The sequence below is a fragment of the Micromesistius poutassou genome (genome assembly GCF_964030765.1).
Source record: "Micromesistius poutassou genome assembly, contig: SCAFFOLD_789, whole genome shotgun sequence".
Taxonomy (NCBI): Eukaryota; Metazoa; Chordata; class Actinopteri; order Gadiformes; family Gadidae; genus Micromesistius; species Micromesistius poutassou.
The window spans coordinates 1,354-22,602 of record NW_028179012.1 but is presented as its reverse complement, the minus strand read 5'-3'; the positions used below and the strand labels follow the sequence as shown (position 1 = coordinate 22,602).

The 21,249-nt window shown below is 54.2% G+C and overlaps 1 protein-coding gene across 1 annotated transcript; it reads left to right on the top strand.

Annotated features, from left to right (window-relative positions):
• Positions 1-131: 131 nt before the first annotated feature.
• LOC311373190 (regulatory-associated protein of mTOR-like) lies at positions 132-18,505 on the top strand (the record flags this gene model as incomplete). Its single annotated transcript, XM_084490021.1, has 7 exons — positions 132-252; positions 1,591-1,731; positions 4,248-4,403; positions 10,978-11,096; positions 16,465-16,568; positions 17,575-17,755; positions 18,223-18,505. Coding segments are annotated over 7 exons (972 nt in total), but the record flags the coding sequence as incomplete, so codon positions are not given.
• Positions 18,506-21,249: the final 2,744 nt, after the last annotated feature.

Below are 21,249 nucleotides of genomic sequence, written 5' to 3'. Positions count from 1 at the left end.
GGTGTGTGTGTGTGTGTGTGTGTGTGTGTGTGTGTGTGTGTGTGTGTGTGTGTGTGTGTGTGTGTGTGTGTGTGTGTGTGTGTGTGTGTGTGTGTGTGTGTGTGTGTGTGTGTGTGTGTGTGTGTGTGTAGGAGCTGGTGGTGGCTCTGAGCCACCTGGTGGTCCAGTATGAGAGTAACTTCTGTACGGTCGCCCTGCAGTTCATCGAGGAGGAGAAGAACTACTGCGTCCCCTCACCGGCCAACGCCGCCGGTACAGCGCACGCACACACACACACATGGAGGCACGCACACACACACACACACACATAGAGGCACGCACACACACACACACACATAGAGGCACGCACACACACACACACACACATTGAGGCACGCACACACACACACACATAGAGGCACGCACACACACACACATAGAGGCACGCACGCACACACACACATGGAGGCACGCACATACACTCACATAGAGGCACGCACACACACACACACACACATAGAGGCACACACATACACACACGCATAGAGGCACGCACACACACACACATAGAGGCACACACACACGCATAGAGGCACGCACACACACACACACACGCATAGAGGCACGCACACACACACACGCATAGAGGCACGCACACACACACACGCATAGAGGCACACACACAGAGGCACGCACACATAGAGGCACGCACACACACACACACACACACACATAGTAGCACGCGCACACACACACATATACATGCATGGATGTCTTTGAACTCGTTGAACCTGTGCAGCTCCGGCTCCTTGGGAAACACATGGTGGAGAAACGGCTTCATACAGAAGGGACTCTCTTCAGAAGGAGGCTCAGCCTGGCCCTCTGAACCACGCTGTGTGTCTTTACAGAAGGAGGCTCAGCCTGGCCCTCTGAACCACGCTGTGTGTCTTTACAGAAGGAGGCTCAGCCTGGCCCTCTGAACCACGCTGTGTGTCTTTACAGAAGGAGGCTCAGCCTGGCCCTCTGAACCACGCTGTGTGTCTTTACAGAAGGAGGCTCAGCCTGGCCCTCTGAACCACGCTGTGTGTCTTTACAGAAGGAGGCTCAGCCTGGCCCTCTGAACCACGCTGTGTGTCTTTACAGAAGGAGGCTCAGCCTGGCCCTCTGAACCACGCTGTGTGTCTTTACAGAAGGAGGCTCAGCCTGGCCCTCTGAACCACGCTGTGTGTCTTTACAGAAGGAGGCTCAGCCTGGCCCTCTGAACCACGCTGTGTGTCTTTACAGAAGGAGGCTCAGCCTGGCCCTCTGAACCACGCTGTGTGTCTTACAGAAGGAGGCTCAGCCTGGCCCTCTGAACCACGCTGTGTGTCTTACAGAAGGAGGCTCAGCCTGGCCCTCTGAACCACGCTGTGTGTCTTTACAGAAGGAGGCTCAGCCTGGCCCTCTGAACCACGCTGTGTGTCTTTACAGAAGGAGGCTCAGCCTGGCCCTCTGAACCACGCTGTGTGTCTTTACAGAAGGAGGCTCAGCCTGGCCCTCTGAACCACGCTGTGTGTCTTTACAGAAGGAGGCTCAGCCTGGCCCTCTGAACCACGCTGTGTGTCTTTACAGAACCGGGCAGCCTGACGCCGGGCCGGGACAGCCCGGCCGTCCCCCGCCTGCGCTCCGTCAACTCCTACACCAACATCCGCGCAGCCACCACCGCCCGCAACCTCAACAAGAGCCTCCAGAACCTCAACGTCAGCGAGGAGGGTAGGGCACGCACGCACGCACGCACGCACGCACGCACGCACGCACACGCACACAATGCTCTAACACACACAAACACACACGTGCACATGCATGTGCACGCTCACACAAAACCGCACACGCACGCACACGTACCATGCTCACACACAATGCTCCCACACAATGCTCTAACACACACAAACACACACATGCACATGCATGTGCACGCTCACACAAAACCGCACACGCACACACACACCATGCTCACACACAATGCTCGCACACACAATGCTCGCACACACAAAACCTCACTCTCACACACACACACACACACACACACACTTACTCTTTCTCACACACACACACCGATGATCCTCGCACATGCCCTGTAACACGGATATAATGACGGTTCTAGGAATGTCGATGACTCCACAGGGAAATAATCAGTGGGTCGAATTTTATGTTATCTTCAAATGAAACGAATGAAAGTGCCATGATGAAGACGGGCTGAAGAGCCATGATGAAGACGGGCTGAAGAGCCATGATGAAGACGGGCTGAAGAGCCATGATGAAGACGGGCTGAAGAGCCATGATGAAGACGGGCTGAAGAGCCATGATGAAGACGGGCTGAAGAGCCATGATGAAGACGGGCTGAAGAGCCATGATGAAGACGGGCTGAAGCGGCAGCGGGCCATCAGCAGGGTGGGGGCATGTCCCCCCGCACACGTCAGCCGTACATCACAAACGTCAGCGTTCCCGGGCCCAGCCCTGCCATCCGTCATGAACGGGAGCGCTGAGTGACTCCGGGAACGGAGAGCGACTCAGTGAGAGAGGACACGGGGGGAGGGGCCACCACCCGCTCAGCCTCACACTAATCACATGACCTCGTTAGGAGGAAGGCGTGGCCCTAATTGATCTGTGATGTATAGCGCTGTATAGCGCGCATATCTCACACCGCATTATGGCCCGTCAGTGTTTGTCGATAAAGGGAGGGAGGGGCTCTATAGATTGCGTTGCGGTGTGCTCTGTTGACTGCTTTCTTCACATGGGACTCCGTATTAACTGGATTTATAAAGCGCACAGAGCCACTGCCTCGTCGCTCTGCGCCCGTACAGAAGCAACACGTGGAGATAAATGGTCCATTTATACGGCGCTTTTCTAACCAGTGGCCACTCAAAGCACATTCAATGGTTACAATGGTTTCTTTTGTTGGTAGTATTTTACTTTTAGTTTTTCCTTTTTTATTCCTTTTAATTTTGGGATATTTTTTATTTTGCTTTATTTTATTTCTTTTTCTTTGTTTTATTCCTTATTTTCTTTTTAAGGTATACCTTTCGGTTTAGTTAGTCTTAACTGTTATAATCGTATTATTATAACCATGTACCTGGGCATCACCTGTGCTTGAGTTCTGCCTTTGTAATGTAAATCACCTGCCCTGAAAAACCCAATCAAAGAAATCAAAGCTGGTGGATAGGCGGGTCGAATGAGGGTCACCTTGTGAGTGGAAGCACAGGGGAGTGTTAAGCTGTCACTCACACTGAGCACGGAAAGGCGTTGCTGGAAGACTAAGTCAGCAACCTTCACATTTATTAACTTCCCTCTTCACTTCCTCTTCTGCATCGAGTGTTTGATGTCGACAAAACATGTCTGTTGAGCTGCAGAGCAGCTAATCCTTTCCTTTAGCCTCATTCCACTGGCGCAGTCTCCAGAGCGTGACGTCCAATATACCAACGGTTCCCAACCTTTTGTGGATCCTGACCCCATTTCCCAATAATAACTTTTGCGCTACTCCCACAAAAATAGTTTTTACCCAATCAACGTCTGCCAGTAATGCAAATGTCCCGGTGACCCTAGCCACATCACTCTACTGCACACCAAGTGACACACCAAAGACTTTCACTTCCAGTGCCCAGCACAGTCAGACTGTGCTGGGCACTGATCTCATTTCAAGCTCACCTGCGACCCCAGATGCAAATCAAGAGACCCCAAGTGGGCCCCGACCCCCAGGTTGGGTACCACTGCTAGAGGGGGGACAGTATCGGGGCGTTTTCTGCCTAAAGTGCTGCAGGCTGCAGCTTGTGACGATGAGACATGGAGCCATCTCTCTGTCTTCAGTGACAGCCCGCCTGCTCCTCATTGATTGATCACCCGCTGCTTTCTGAGAGGTTAACCGCCTCCAAAAGTTGCACTATTTCTCACTCTTTTGGCAGGGCCTTTTCCAACGCCTGACTCATGCGACTCAATTTAAATGCATGTGGTTCAGTGGGTCCTGTCTCAGTGTCCCCCCCCCCTCCCTTCCCATCAAACTTTTTCGTGTTGAACTACGACTTCTGTGGGAGAGAAGTTATGAGTTATATATAATATCCCAAACATAGAACTATGTTCCTTGGACTCTTCATCCTTCATAATTAAGCAGGAGTTTAATTGGTGTTTTAAGTTGTGTCTATATGTTGATACCACACTAACTGTGTGTGTGTGTGTGTGTGTGTGTGTGTGTGTGTGTGTGTGTGTGTGTGTGTGTGTGTGTGTGTGTGTCCCAGGCGGCCCGGTGGCCTTCTCCCCTGGTAACCTGAGCACCAGCAGCAGCGCCAGCAGCACCCTGGGGAGCCCCGACAACGACGAGTACATCCTCTCCTTTGAGACCATCGACAAGATGAGACGGGTCTCCTCCTACTCCTCGCTCAACTCCCTCATAGGTAACCCTCTCTCTCTCTCTCTCTCTCTCTCTCTCGTTTAACCCCGTTCAGGTAGAGAGACCGCTGGCCATCTCGCGGTCCTCCTGTACCCAACAAAGACGGACAAAACCACAACGGGGCCGCCCGTGGCACAAAGTGAAAACGGGCCGTGTGTGTGTGTGTGTGTGTGTGTGTGTGTGTGTGTGTGTGTGTGTGTGTGTGTGTGTGTGTGTGTGTGTGTGTGTGTGTGTGTGTGTGTGTGTGTGTGTGTGTGTGTGTGTGTGTGTGTGTGTGTGTGTGTAAAGGTGAAAAGAGCCAGGCCCGGAGGCGGCAGCAGGCATCCCAGCGGAAGCCATTAAAGTGCTTTACCTTGTACTCACTGAGCCCTGCACCGCGGGCCCCCCTGATGACTGGCGTGCTCGGCCATCTGTCCTGACAGACAGGGTCGGGGGGGGGGGGGGGTGTGAGCAGAGGATCCATTAACTCAGTCCAAGCCCCAGAGGGGAACCTGTAGAGGGGGGGATTCCCTCTGATGTCCCCCCACAGCCGCTGGGCTCTTCAGGGGTTCTTGGCTGGTGGAACATCTGTTAGAGGTGACATATTTGACCACCAGGTGTGGGCGTGATTAGCCCTCTGCTGACACCTGTGATGTCAGAAGAGGCTTTTCAAAACGGCTTGTTACGGCTAATCACACCCACACCTGGTGGTATAATATGTCACCTTTAAGAATGGAAGTTCCTGTGTTGCCGTGGGAGACCGACCGAGGGGTGAATGCAGTGCAGAACAAAACACAACAAAGCCTCTGTTTGCAATTTAGTTCTTGTCACATTTTGTCAAAGGTTGCAGAACAAGTCTCCTGTCTGAACTCGTTTCCCGACCCGTTGATTCTCGTGGGCTCATTTTGTTATTTATTGCTACAGCAATAAGCAACCATGTCCTCTGGATCGATCAGTCGTGCGTCCTTCATGATGCGTAACGTAGACGGACGCACGCTGGCCGCTGCTGATGGGGCGGCCTCAGGCTCAGGAGGCAGAGCGGGTCGCTGGTCCCCTGAAGGTCGCTGGTCCCCTGAAGGTCGCTGGTCTGATCCCCGGCTCCTCCTCCTAGCGGAGTGTGGAGGTGTCCCTGAGCGAGACGCCTCACCCTGACTGCTCCTGACCCGCTGGCTGTCGCCCTGAGGGGCTGACTCCACCGTCGGTGTGTGAGTGAGTGATGAACGGGTGAATGTGAGGCAGTGCTGTAAAGCCTTTGAGTGCCGCTGGTCAGAAGCGGTCTGCCGTCCGTCTGGACGGTGCTCACTGAAGGACCGGCGCTGGACCGCTCCCCGATCAGATAGGAGCCACCCGGTCCCGGGTCACCATGACCTTCATTAAGTCATCATGACCTTCATTAAGTCGTCCCTGGAGCCGCGGGCGGCTCGGGCTGCGTGGGTAAAACGGGTCTAATCCCGTTCAGGTGCTCGGGGCAAGGAGACGGCGGGAGCCAATCAGCCGCTGGCTCCTGGCCTTCCCTTTGGTCCGCCTCCTCTCCGCCGCGCGTAGCCGCACTGGTTCAACCCGTGGACACTGGTTCAACCCGTGGACACTGGTTCAACCTGTGGACACTGGTTCAACCTGTGGACACTGGTTCAACCTGTGGACACTGGTTCAACCTGTGTGTGGACACTGGTTCAACCTGTGTGTGGACACTGGTTCAACCTGTGTGTGGACACTGGTTCAACCTGTGTGTGGACACTGGTTCAACCTGTGGACACTGGTTCAACCTGTGGACACTGGTTCAACCTGTGTGTGGACACTGGTTCAACCTGTGTGTGGACACTGGTTCAACCCGTGGACACTGGTTCAACCTGTGGACACTGGTTCAACCTGTGTGTGGACACTGGTTCAACCCGTGGACACTGGTTCAACCTGTGTGTGGACACTGGTTCAACCTGTGGACACTGGTTCAACCTGTGTGTGGACACTGGTTCAACCTGTGTGTGGACACTGGTTCAACCTGTGTGTGGACACTGGTTCAACCTGTGTGTGGACACTGGTTCAACCTGTGTGTGGACACTGGTTCAACCTGTGTGTGTACGCAGGGCCAGATGGACAATGAGCCCCTTGCCTCCTAGCTAGGTGTGTGTGTGTGTGTGTGCGCGCTTGGGGACCCCCCCTGGCTCGATGCTGCGTGTATACGCCACCTGGTTCCACCAGAGCTGGCAGGAGAGCAGCAGGCCTACGCCAGCTGAGTTAATTGTTAATAAACCAAAGCGCTGCTCCGGTGGGTTGACCAATGGGCCGGGCTGTGGGTTAACATGGGCAACACAACGTGTTGTTAAGGCAGTGAGCTCCAGGCTGGACCAGGCGTTGGTGCAGGGGGCTTGTTTGTGTCACAGCCCTGGTGGAGGTGGAGCCAGGCTGTACTTCCTCTGTGAGTCACGCTGTGTGAAACAGTCAGTAGGAAACACACACCTGAGAAGCGTTCATTTTGACCGCAAGCTTTGATTTAGTTTTAGTCATAGTCTTTTGACTAAAATGCAATTTAGTTATAGTCATATTTTTGTAATCTGAATTGTTTTAGTTGAATCTAGTTTTAGTTGACTAAATGTCCTATGATTTTTGTCTAATAAAGTCTAACGGGTTAAAGTGTAAAGTGTCTATAGATTTGGTGATTGGTTTTTATTTGGTTGGATCTTCTCGTTTTCCTCAGTGAAAACCGAAAATGATTCGTCAACGAAATGAAGACTGGTTCCAGACAGGGCCAATGGGAGAGGGGGAAACAAAGTGGGAATATTAGATAACAGTGCCGTGTTATGTTGATGAAGATACTGTTCTGTTGGTGCGCTGATTGATTCAGATGCATTCACCCATGATTAGTTTTTCCATTTTGTTAGCTTTCGTCGATTGCTCGATTTGTTTCTCATGGCCGTGCTGTGATTGGTTTGTTGATTACATTGAGTGAATGTGTGGCAGACGTAGCAAAAAAAATATTGACTTTGCATAAAGCATGTTACACCACAGAATGAATGGCTCCAGCACCCACGCAGGCCTGTGTTGCTCATCTATATCACGTGTATGTATCACGTGTAGGATTCAACAACCTGTGTGTGTGTGTGTGTGTGTGTGTGTGTGTGTGTGTGTGTGTGTGTGTGTGTGTGTGTGTGTGTGTGTGTGTGTGTGTGTGTGTGTGTGTGTGTGTGTGTGTGTGTGTGTGAGACTAGGGACAAACAATTCTGTTTGTCCCTAGTCCTCACCAGGTCCCTAGTCCAGGTCTCTGGTCCAGGTCCCTGGACCCCACCAGGTCCCTAGTCCAGGTCCCTAGTCCAGGTCCCTGGTCCAGGTCACTAGTCCTGGTCCAGGTCTCTGGTCCAGGTCCCTGGACCCCACCAGGTCCCTAGTCCAGGTCCCTAGTCCAGGTCCCTGGTCCAGGTCACTAGTCCTGGTCCAGGTCCCTGGTCCAGGTCCCTGGTCCAGGTCCCTGGTCCAGGTCACTAGTCCTGGTCCAGGTCCCTAGTCCAGGTCAATGGTCCATGTCCCTTGTCCAGGTCACTAGTCCAGGTCCCTAGTCCAGGTCCCTGGTCCAGGTCCCTGGTCCAGGTCCCTAGTCCAGGTCCCTGGTCCCCACCAGGTCCCTAGTTCAGGTCCCTGGTCCAGGTCAATGGTCCATGTCCCTGGTCCAGGTCCCTAGTCCAGGTCCCTAGTCCAGGTCCCTGGTCCCCACCAGGTCCCTAGTCCAGGTCAATGGTCCATGTCCCTTGTCCAGGTCACTAGTCCAGGTCCCTAGTCCAGGTCCCTGGTCCAGGTCCCTGGTCCAGGTCCCTGGTCCAGGTCCCTGGTCCAGGTCCCTGGTCCAGGTCCCTGGTCCTCACCATGGCGCTCTGTGTGGTGGCGTTCCCAGTGGCTGCTCCCCCTGCTCTAAAACATTCAACCTGTCCACTTGTTGCCCTTTTTGATGCATCCCCTCTTCAGCGTGTTGGCACGGCGATGCATCGTCCCAGAAAAAACACAACAACAACAACATAGTTCTGAAGGCTCTGTTGACGTTTGTGTCGACAGTAGGCGTTGGGTAAAAAGCGCTCTGAGGCATCTGAAACGATGCACACGTCACTTTGTGTTTCTGTAGATGAATCTTCAAAGGAAGACATAAAAATAAAGCGGGGAGGTCTAATCAGAGGCTCCGGCTGCAGAGGAGAGCCCCCTCCCCTCCCCGCCCCTCCCCTCCCCCTCCCCTCCCCTCCCCTCCCCGGCCCTCCCCTCCCCGCCCCTCCCCTCCCCTCCCCTCCCCTCCCCGGCCCTCCCCTCCCCGCCCCGCCCCTCCCCTCCCCTCCCCTCCCCGCCCCTCCCCTCCCCTCCCCTCCCCGCCCCGCCCCTCCCCTCCCCGCCCCTCCCCTCCCCTCCCCTCCCCGCCCCGGCCCTCCCCGCCCCGCCCCTCCCCTCCCCTCCCCTCCCCGCCCCTCCCCTCCCCCTCCCCTCCCCCGCCCCTCCCCTCCCCTCCCCTCCCCTCCCCTCCCCTCCCCGCCCCTCCCCTCCCCTCCGCCCGGCCCCTCCCCTCCCCGCCCTGGCCCGCCCCTCCCCTCCCCGCCCCTCCCCTCCCCTCCCCTCCCCTCCCCTCCCCTCCCCTCCCCTCCCCTCCCCTCCCCACAGTGAGGGGAAGCGTGTGCAGAAGGCGGCGCTGTGATTATTTGTGGGCCGCTGTGATGGTGAGCAGCAGATCCAGCGGCACGCCGCCACCGCCGCCCGGCTGCTCATCCATCACGGGGCGGAGTGGCGCTACGCCGCCGCCGCCGCCGCCCGGCCTAGCGCTCACATTACAGCCCGGAGCCCGCGGCTACGCCCTTAATCACCTCCTTAACGCACCCGCCTGCCCGCTCTCCCTCGCTCACTTCCACTTCAGCCTCCTCCCTCTCTTTTCCATTTTCTCAGTTCCCCCTCCCTCCCTCCCCCTTCCTCCCCCTCCCTCCCCCCCCCTTCCTCTCCTTGGCTCTGGTGCGTTGCTCCTCCTTCTCCTCAGCTCCCCCTCATGTGTGAGGAGAGCTTAGCACCGCCGTGCACCATGAGGAGAGGAGAGGAGGAGGAGGAGGTGGGACAGAGTGGAGAGGAGGAGGAGGGACAGAGTGGAGAGGAGGAGGAGGGACAGAGAGGAGAGGAGGAGGAGGGACAGAGAGGAGGTGGAGGAGGAGGGACAGAGTGGAGAGGAGGAGGAGGAGGAGGAGGTTTGGTGAGGACTAGGACCTGGGAGGAGGTGGGACAGAGTGGAGAGGAGGAGGAGGAGGAGGAGGGACAGAGTGGAGAGGAGGAGGAGGTGGGACAGAGTGGAGAGGAGGAGGAGGAGGAGGAGGTGAGACCTGGACATCCTCAGCATTTCCTCTCTCTCTCTCTCTCTCCCCCTCTCTCTCTCTCTCTCTCTCTCTGTCTCTCTGTCTCTCTGTCTCTCTCTCTCTCTCCCTCTCTCCCTCTCTCTCTCTCTCTCTCTCTCTCTCTCCTATAGAGCCGTATCAGCAGTTCTTGAACCACGCTGACTTGAGGGACAGAGGAAAAAAAGATGAATAAATAAACAATGACGGAAAAGGGGGGGGTGGGGGGGGGCGGTTGTCATCGTCACGTCAACCAGCCACGGAGGAACGGCGAGGCGGGAACATACGTGATGGCGCTGTGTGATTTGTTGAGAATGATTGCCAGCCAATGGGGCTCCAGGAGACGCACAGGGCTATTAACAACAGCTGGTGTGTGTGTGTGTGCGTGCGTGCGTGCGTGCCTGTGTGTGTGTGTGTGTGCGTGCGTGCGTGCCTGTGTGCGCGTGCCTGTGTGTGTGTGCGCGTGCCTGTGTGTGTGTGCCTGTGTGTGTGTGTGCGCGTGCGCGTGCCTGTGCCTGTGTGCGCGTGCCTGTGTGTGTGTGTGTGTGTGTGTGTGCGCGTGCCTGTGTGTGAGCGCCTGTGTGTTTGTGCGTGCATGCGTGCGTGCCTGTGTGTGTGCGCGTGCCTGTGCGTGCGTGCGTGCGTGCGCGTGCCTGTGTGCGCGTGCCTGTGTGTGTGTGTGTGTGCCTGCGTGTGTGTGCGCGTGCCTGTGTGTGTGTGTGTGCGTGCGTGCCTGTGCGTGCCTGTGTGTGCGTGCGTGCGTGCCTGTGTGTGTGTGTGCGCGTGCCTGTGCGTGCGTGCGTGCGTGCGCGTGCCTGTGTGCGCGTGCCTGTGTGTGTGTGTGTGCCTGCCTGTGTGTGTGCGTGCCTGTGTGTGTGCGTGCCTGTGTGTGTGTGCTGGTGGATTAGTCTGTACTCCACCTGACCCGACCAGGGGGAGGTCTCGGTTAAAGGCCGGGGGACGGATTGACTGATGCTAATGAGGTGTCAGTCCATTAAGACGCTAATCCAATCCAACCATGGTTGATGTCAGACCTCTGAGGGGGGGGGGGGGGGCTCTCTACCTGTAGCCATATTGTCTCAGGATAAGTGCACAACATCTATTATTTAACGGTTATTATTTATCATGTTGATTCATTATCATATTTATTTGGAATGTATTGTATCGGCCTCGCTCATTGAAATTAATTGAACATGTCTAAAAGCAGACTGTGTGTGTGTGTGTGTGTGTGTGCGTGTGTGTGTGTGTGTGTGTCACCAGGTGTGTCCTTCAACAGCGTCTACACCCAGATCTGGAGGGTGCTGCTCCACCTGGCTGCAGACCCCTTCCCCGAGGTCTCTGACCTGGCCATGAAGGTCCTCAACAGCATCGCGTACAAGGTACACTCTCCACCTCCTCCTCCACCTCCTCCACTCCCTCCTCCACCTCCACCTCCTCCTCCACCTCCACCTCCTCCTCCACCACCTCCTCCTCCACCCCCACCCCCACCTCCTCCTCCACCCCCACCTCCTCCACCCCCACCTCCTCCACCCCCACCTCCTCCTCCTCCTCCTCCACCCACACAGCGCTGCTCTGGCTCCTCCACTGTGCGGTGGGTTGCGCTCCACCCTGGATGTTGCTAGGACACAAGACCGCCACTTTGTTCTCCCTGATCTGTGGTGATTTATCGACTTGAAGAAGAATAAAGTGATTCCTGTAACGGTTCATGGTGACGGGTGAGAGCCCTGCCTCTGACATATGATCTCATCTGCCCTCCCATTGGTCAGAGAGTAAATAGGTTCTCTGTTTGATTCCCCTCGCTGCCGAAACATCTGCCCTATCTCTAACCCCCCATTACTCTTGGGGAGTTGATCATACAACGATGTGGCTCCACCCTCCATCCTGTCCTCCTCCTCCCTACCGCACCTCTATCCCCTCTATCTCTATCTCCTCTATCTCCTCTATCTCTATCTCCTCTATCTCCTCTATCTCCTCTATCTCTATCTCCTCTATCTCTATCTCCTCTATCTCTATCTCCTCTATCCCCTCTATCTTCCGGTCTTAAAGGGGTCATACCTTAATGGGTGCCAATCTGACCCGGGTATCACACCCTGCCCATCGTTAACCTAGAGAGGGTGTAGGTGGGTTGGGATTGGGCAACCCAATAGGGTTATCGTGGAGAACAGGTTCAATGATTAGAAGATGGGCCAGTGACGCGTAATTCTGAGAGGACACAGAATGGGAGAGTAAGGAAGAGAGTCATTGTAGCAGGATGAGGCTGGTTGTTGAGATATCCTCAGATATACTCACAGGCAGGAGCCTGTGAGTAAAGGATGAACATGGAGTCTTGGCACTATGGACTATTTGGAAGAATCAGAACCTCACCCTGCTTTGAACAAAGCTCTTTACGTTGTGTCGGTGGAGGGCCCGTTGGCCATCTGGGAGTGGAATCGTTTTCTGCCCTCTTCCTCCCGATAGTTTGATTCATTAGCAGATGTGTTGGGTTTGACCAACGCTGTCAATCATCAACAAACTGTAAAGATCTTCCCCGAAAGACTGTTAAGAGAACGCAGTGAAGACTTCCCACCCTCTGATGAGGAACACAAACACCTTCAACCATGAGGAACATCTCCTTGTACTTCCTCTCCCAGACACCACAACATCCCCTTGGGTTCCACCCCCCCAAGGTGTCATCGCTCAGCCTCCCACCAGAATGGCACTAAGAGCACACACAAAGGGATGTGATGTATGACCTCCCTCTCAGTCCCATCACCGTGGGGCCGTCTCTGCTACCCGCCCATGGAGTCCCTCCAGAGAGGCCCAGACCACCAGCGCTCTCCTCCTGGCAGCACCCAGCCGCTGTGGGGAGGGCCACAGGTCCCACCAGGGAGCACGGCCCAGCGCTGGTCAGGGCGCAGCAGGCTTTTTTATGCTGGGTTCTCAGAGTAAATTTCCCGTCTCCTCTGCTAACGCACTGCAGATGAATGCATTACAGTCGTGTCAGACGTGTCAGACGTGTTATTACGCCTTAGCCGTCCCACCGCATCGAGCTGCCAGTAAACGCCTGACGAGAGCGAGGCATGTAACGAACACGTAAGGCTGACTAAACACAAAGTGGAGCCTGTTAAATGGGCCTGGTTGTTTATCGCATGCTGATGCGTGGCCTGATTCCTCTGAACGTGGTGAGAGCCGAGCAGCTCAATGCGTCGGCTCTGCCCGCACCGGCCTTGACGCTGTTCCAGAGAGTGTACTGAGAGCCAGATTGATGGGTTGCATGACTGGCAGTGCTGTCAGCGAGGCAGTCAGTCAGGGACGCGGACACTCCACTGTGTACCTGTGTACATCGTTCTCCCACTCGTCTGGGCCTCCCAGCCCCGGTTTATATTCAGGGGGAGCCTCCTTTAACTTCTTATGGCCGTGGTTATGAAGGCTTAACGTAACACAATTAACACTTTTGCCTTGTGGAACCGAGACACGACTCTTAAGAGGAACGCAGCCACGGTGTCAAAACAAACCCAAATGGGAAATCCGCACATAAATGAGCATTCATTAGTATGTTGTGTCTAAGTGTCTGATTAGGACTGGATCGGCGCTATGTGAACGCCCGTCCAACTGAGCTAATGGCTTTGTTCCACTGAACCCTGACACCTTTTTGAATTATTACCGTCTCTTGCCTCCTCCTCGTCTCTCCTCGTCTCCTGCCTCCTCCTCGGTTATTATCCTTGCTTGGCCGCCGTCAGATTCATTTGCAGTAATGCCAGCACACTTTGACAAACAGATTTACATTTTGGTGAGTTATAGTGCAGAGCACAGATTTAGCATAATTAAAACACCATCACAAGCAGTAGAAAGGGGTTTGAAGGTGTACAGTTTGACCCTCTGCCAGTCCGTGTCAGTGGGGCTGTTACTGGTCACTGATCCATTAGTCTCCACTTTGAATTCTCTGCACTGGTCCACAGCAGAACCAGCACCACCTCTCTAGTCTCTCTCTCTTGTTCTCACTCTCTCGCTACCTGTCGCTTTCTCTTTCTGTCTCTCTCTCCCTTGCTCTCTACCTGTCTCTTTCTATACCTCTCTACCTCTCTCTCTCTCTCTCTCTCTCCCTCTCCCTCTCCCTCCCTCCCTCCCCCTATATGCCTATATTACTCCCTGACCAATCCCCTCTCCCCGTTTGGAACCTCCTCCCAGGCTGATCAGTGTTCATCAGCAATGCTGTTCAGCACTTTTCACGAGCAGCAGCGGAACATTCTAGATGGCTCGTCAATAATTAAACCAGCGCAGAGGAACCTAAAGGAAATTTGCGAGCGACTGTATGTACACGGCTGTTGTTGGCCTCACTAATAGTGGGACTGTTGGGGGTGAAGCTCACACACACCCAAGGCCTCCGACTCTAAGTTGGGAGTGTGAGGACTCAGGGTTGATGAGTTTGTTTGTTGCTGCTGCTGCTGATGAAAGCGGATGAATAATCCATGACTATGATGTATTACGCCTTTTCAGCCCGCCCTGGCTTAAGCTCAAATCTCTAGTCAAAGTTAAGCTACTGAAAGTGTTCCGTGCTCATCAGCGGCGGTTCTTTCATGTTTCTCGTTGTATAATTAGAGCATGTCTCTCTGCCGTGCTTTGAAACAGATTCCCGTACTAGTTAAAGGTGACCTGTGATAGCACCAGGCGGTAGCGGGCCGTCCACCTGGATGTGTGCTGGATGGATCAGTCCAGCAGCCTGCACAGTAGACTGCAAACGCTGCTCATCTATCCGTCATGTGTCAGAAGAGGCTGATTTTCAGACAGCTTGTAACGGCTCTATTAGGGCTTGTCCTCGGACACGACCCATAGATGAGCTCCTGCTGGGCGTCAGGCCCCCCTCGCCCTCCCTCTGACGTCTCTCTCTAGATTTAGGGGACGACTCACTGTCCTCCTCCTATTCATCAGTCGCCCGGTGCAGCCGTACCAAGCTCTGTGTACGCTGAAACACACACACTGTGGTACCCCATTCCCTCCATTTCATTATGTGCCGGGTGAGTCTGTTAGACACACATACACACACACACACACACACACACACACACACACACACACACACACACACACACACACACACACACACACACACACACACACACACACACACACAAACACAAACACAAACAATTTGGTCATTAGCATAGAAATCCAATCAAAGACAAATCTGGGCGAGTAGAATATGTTTACTGGTGTTAACCGGATTTCCAATGCCTGGCAGTTCCCCGTCTGGTAAACAACAGCTCCTCATCAGCCGTAGCCTCTGTCCTCCTGATTAGCCCCCCCCCCCCCCCCGGAGCCCCTATTAGACTCTCAGCGGCCGCACCACTCCACTCAATAAAGACACGACTTACGGGAAATGAAGTCCACTTTGTGAACGCCGCCCAGGTGACAGGGCTGCATCACACTGCTCTCCCACACCTCCACCTCCACCACCTCCACCATCACTCCACCACCACCACCACCACCATCCCCACCACCTCCACCACCTCCACCATCACTCCACCACCACCACCACCACCTCCACCACCACCACCACCTCCACCACCATCCCCACCACCACCTCCACCACCACCACCATCCCCACCACCTCCACCACCACCACCACCTCCACCACCATCCCCACCACCACCTCCACCACCACCACCATCCCCACCACCTCCACCACCACCACCTCCACCACCACCACCATCACTCCACCACCACCACCACCACCTCCACCACCACCACCATCCCCACCACCTCCACCACCTCCACCTCCACCACCTCCACCACCACCATCCCCACCACCACCATCACCATCCCCACCACCACCTCCCCCACCACCATCACCATCCCCACCACCACCTCCACCACCATCCCCACCTCCACCACCACCATCACCACCATCCCCACCACCACCTCCACCTCCACCATCACTCCACCACCACCACCATCACCATCCCCACCACCACCTCCACCATCCCCACCACCACCACCACCACCTCCACCACCATCCCCACCACCACCACCACCTCCACCACCACCACCATCCCCACCACCACCACCATCACCACCACCACCACCACCACCACCACCTCCACCATCACTCCACCACCACCACCACCACCTCCACCACCACCACCATCCCCACCACCTCCACTACCACCACCATCCCCACCACCACCACCACCTCCACCACCATCCCCACCACCACCATCACCATCCCCACCACCACCTCCCCCACCACCACCACCCACACCTCCACCACCATCCCCACCACCACCACCACCTCCACCACCTCCACCATCACTCCACCACCACCACCTCCACCACCACCTCCACCACCACCATCCCCACCACCACCTCCACCATCCCCACCACCACCACCATCCCCACCACCACCACCACCACCTCCACCACCATCCCCACCACCACCTCCACCATCCCCACCTCCACCACCTCCACCACCACCACCACCACCACCACCTCCACCACCACCACCATCCCCACCACCACCTCCACCACCACCACCACCATCCCCACCACCACCATCCCCACCACCACTTCACTCTATTTTCTCTCTTCTCTCTTCACTTCCAGCCTTCTCTCTTCATGTCTTCCACTCTTTGTGAATCAATCTCTGCTGTTTGCCCAATTCCTACTCCTGATTGTTTGTCGAGTTTCTGCTGCGCTCAAGCCGTTCGTTTTGATGCCCCTCCCTCCTTTCTCCCTCCTTCCTCCCTCCTTTCTCCCTCCTTTCTGCCCCAGGCGACGGTGAACGCCCGGCCACAGAGGATCCTTGACTCAGGCTCGTTAACGCAATCAGCTCCAGCCAGCCCCACCAGTAAGAGCAGCCACATCCACCAGGCCAGGTGAGAGCAACACACCATCAGCATGGTCCACCCCAAAGCGCGTGTACTGTGTAGGACCTGGTTGTGTGTCCTTCTGTTGGCGTGGATGAACACGCACGCACGCCGGCATTTTGTTATTGCATTTCAGCTCGTAGCTTCATCAATATTCTCTTTTTATGCTATTGTTGTTGGACGGTTTTTCATACAGAGATTTGTGTATTATTTATTGTTTTCCAAATCAGTGCCAAGAATGACAACTGAGGGATTTACTGCATGGTTAAAATCCTTCCTTGTGATTTGCAGAAGTGCTCACCACTTTAAAGTGGTCTTTAAAGTGCATGCCGGATGGTGTCAAAAGCCTGTTAAGATGGTGTGGTTGTGTAGCTCCTTTCACACATGTACACGCCTCCTTTCACACCTGCATCCTGTGGCTAACAGCCGGGGGGGATGTGTGACTGGGAGCGTACCAAAACGCCGGCAAACACGTTCCGCCAATTTCCCAGCATAAGACATTGAAACAAAACCTTAAAGTTCTGCTTTTATGTGTGAACAATGGCCTAACTTTAAGGACACAAGCGTACGTAGGACGTGCTGCGTCGAACTGTGACCCAAACGCAAAGTTCTCAAGATGTATTTATTCCACTGCGTCCTCGCAGTGTAAACACTGTTGTTATTCTACAGCCATGGTAAACATATAGAGGACAGAGTTCTATAGACGTGACACGGAAAGCTTTTGGTCCACATATCGGGCAGCTCAGCCCATCGGGAGTGACATCGGTTTAATGAAGGATTGGTAAAAACAGAAAATTGGACAGATATTGATTTCAAACTGCATTGATTGCAGCACAAAGATAACACATTTCCAGGAAGTGACAACAGAGGACTCTAAGGGCGTTGCCGGTGCTGCGTGATCAGCAGCATTCTGCTCAGAAGGGTGAAGGCGTGTCTCGTGTGAGCGCACTGACAGACACCGGAAAACTTAACGCTGGACGCTCAGTGCTGATTGGCTGCCCCGTCCCTCCCTCAGCTGCAGTGGCTCCCCTCCCATGCCCAGCCCCACCAGCTCCAGTCTGACCAACGAGGTCCCCAAGCCCCCCACCAGGGAGCCCGCGGCCCGGCCCCCCTACACCCCCACCCTGGGGGGCCAGGCCCCACACTCACACCAGTTCCCCCGCACCCGCAAGATGTTTGATAAGGGGCCTGAACAGGTACGCTGTGTGTGTGTGTGTGTGTGTGTGTGTGTGTGTGTGTGTGTGTGTGTGTGTGTGTGTGTGTGTGTGTGTGTGTGTGTGTGTGTGTGTGTGTGTGTGTGTGTGTGTGTGTGTGTGTGTGTGTGGTCCACCTTCATTGGCTCAAAGCCTCTGTTATATCCCCTGCTCCGTCCCCTTATCTCTTACTACTCTAGTTTAGCCGCATGGATGAACTACTGCATCTTTTAGCCAATTATCCTAAAATAATCACATTTTTCATAATCTCTGTGATTATGTCGTTATGGATTCCATTAATATCAGCAGCAGTTGGGCCGTGAAAACATTACCGGCTCAAAACTCATAAAGAACTGCAGAGGAACTGTAATCTTTGTTTACTGTGTGTGTGTGTGTGTGTGTGTGTGTGTGTGTGTGTGTGTGTGTGTGTGCACTTCTCTCTGTGTGTGTGTGTGTGTGTGTGTGTGTAGGCTGACGACGGTGACGATGCGGGCCACAAGCACTACATCACAGCGCTCCAAACAGGCCTGTGTGACTGGAGCGCCAAGTACTTCGCCCAGCCGGTCATGAAGGTACCCTGCCTTCCTTCCTCTTCCTCTACCTGCTACACCATGACGTAACATCACCCCATCACGTTGTGTGTTCCATCATTCAGATCACACCTGTTGAATACTGTTTCCATGACGATACAACAGGTATCTCAATGTTTCCACAAGTCGAGTTATCTTGTTGACGGAAGAAAACAAAAATTTGAATGCCTTGTGATGAACGAAGTGAATTATGTAAGAAAGCCACGACAGTACAACGTTCAGGTGGAGCAGAGGGGGGATCACAACCACCAGAGAACACACGGTAGAGACAACAACCACCAGAGAACACACGGTAGACACAACAACCACCAGAGAACACACGGTAGACACAACAACCACCAGAGAACACACGGTAGACACAACAACCACCAGAGAACACACGGTAGACACAACAACCACCAGAGAACACACGGTAGACACAACAACCACCAGAGAACACACGGTAGACACAACAACCACCAGAGAACACACGGTAGACACAACAACCACCAGAGAACACACGGTAGACAAAGAGGACAACAACCACCAGAGAACACACGGTAGACAAAGAGGACAACAACCACCAGAGAACACACGGTAGACAAAGAGGACAACAACCACCAGAGAACACACGGTAGACACAACAACCACCAGAGAACACACGGTAGACAAAGAGGACAACAACCACCAGAGAACACACGGTAGAGACAACAACCACCAGAGAACACACGGTAGACACAACAACCACCAGAGAACACACGGTAGACACAACAACCACCAGAGAACACACGGTAGACACAACAACCACCAGAGAACACACGGTAGACACAACAACCACCAGAGAACACACGGTAGACAAAGAGGACAACAACCACCAGAGAACACACGGTAGACACAACAACCACCAGAGAACACACGGTAGACAAAGAGGACAACAACCACCAGAGAACACACGGTAGACAAAGAGGACAACAACCACCAGAGAACACACGGTAGAGACAAAGAGGACAACAACCACCAGAGAACACACGGTAGAGACAACAACCACCAGAGAACACACGGTAGACAAAGAGGACAACAACCACCAGAGAACACACGGTAGACACAACAACCACCAGAGAACACACGGTAGACAAAGAGGACAACAACCACCAGAGAACACACGGTAGACACAACAACCACCAGAGAACACACGGTAGAGACAACAACCACCAGAGAACACACGGTAGAGACAACAACCACCAGAGAACACACGGTAGACACAACAACCACCAGAGAACACACGGTAGACACAACAACCACCAGAGAACACACGGTAGACAAAGAGGACAACAACCACCAGAGAACACACGGTAGACACAACAACCACCAGAGAACACACGGTAGACACAACAACCACCAGAGAACACACGGTAGACAAAGAGGACAACAACCACCAGAGAACACACGGTAGACAAAGAGGACAACAACCACCAGAGAACACACGGTAGAGACAAAGAGGACAACAACCACCAGAGAACACACGGTAGACAAAGAGGACAACAACCACCAGAGAACACACGGTAGACAAAGAGGACAACAACCACCAGAGAACACACGGTAGACACAACAACCACCAGAGAACACACGGTAGACAAAGAGGACAACAACCACCAGAGAACACACGGTAGACACAACAACCACCAGAGAACACACGGTAGAGACAACAACCACCAGAGAACACACGGTAGACACAACAACCACCAGAGAACACACGGTAGACAAAGAGGACAACAACCACCAGAGAACACACGGTAGACAAAGAGGACAACAACCACCAGAGAACACACGGTAGACAAAGAGGACAACAACCACCAGAGAACACACGGTAGACACAACAACCACCAGAGAACACACGGTAGACAAAGAGGACAACAACCACCAGAGAACACACGGTAGACAAAGAGGACAACAACCACCAGAGAACACACGGTAGACAAAGAGGACAACAACCACCAGAGAACACACGGTAGACAAAGAGGACAACAACCACCAGAGAACACACGGTAGACAAAGAGGACAACAACCACCAGAGAACACACGGTAGACAAAGAGGACAACAACCACCAGAGAACACACGGTAGAGACAACAACCACCAGAGAACACACGGTAGACACAACAACCACCAGAGAACACACGGTAGACACAACAACCACCAGAGAACACACGGTAGACACAACAACCACCAGAGAACACACGGTAGACACAACAACCACCAGAGAACACACGGTAGACAAAGAGGACAACAACCACCAGAGAACACACGGTAGACAAAGAGGACAACAACCACCAGAGAACACACGGTAGACAAAGAGGACAACAACCACCAGAGAACACACGGTAGACAAAGAGGACAGCAACCACCAGAGAACACACGGTAGACACAACAACCACCAGAGAACACACGGTAGACAAAGAGGACAACAACCACCAGAGAACACACGGTAGACAAAGAGGACAACAACCACCAGAGAACACACGGTAGACACAACAACCACCAGAGAACACACGGTAGACAAAGAGGACAACAACCACCAGAGAACACACGGTAGACAAAGAGGACAACAACCACCAGAGAACACACGGTAGACACAACAACCACCAGAGAACACACGGTAGACAAAGAGGACAGCCGCCAGCGTGCCGCATTTTTTACAGAGAAACGCTGCGTTGCCGAAAAGATGTGGAGTGGTCCCGTAAAAGTGCATTAGAGGAGCATGCGAGAGCAGCACACCTCAGCGGCCCAGGGCAGCCGCGTCAGCAGCAGCGAAGAGCCCGCATGTCCACGTCCACACGCCGGGACGCCCTGATTGATGGGCCCGACCGGGCCGCTGAAAAGACGCTTGGCCAGCGAGTGCTTCCACTCGGTGCCTCGGAGACGTTGTCTC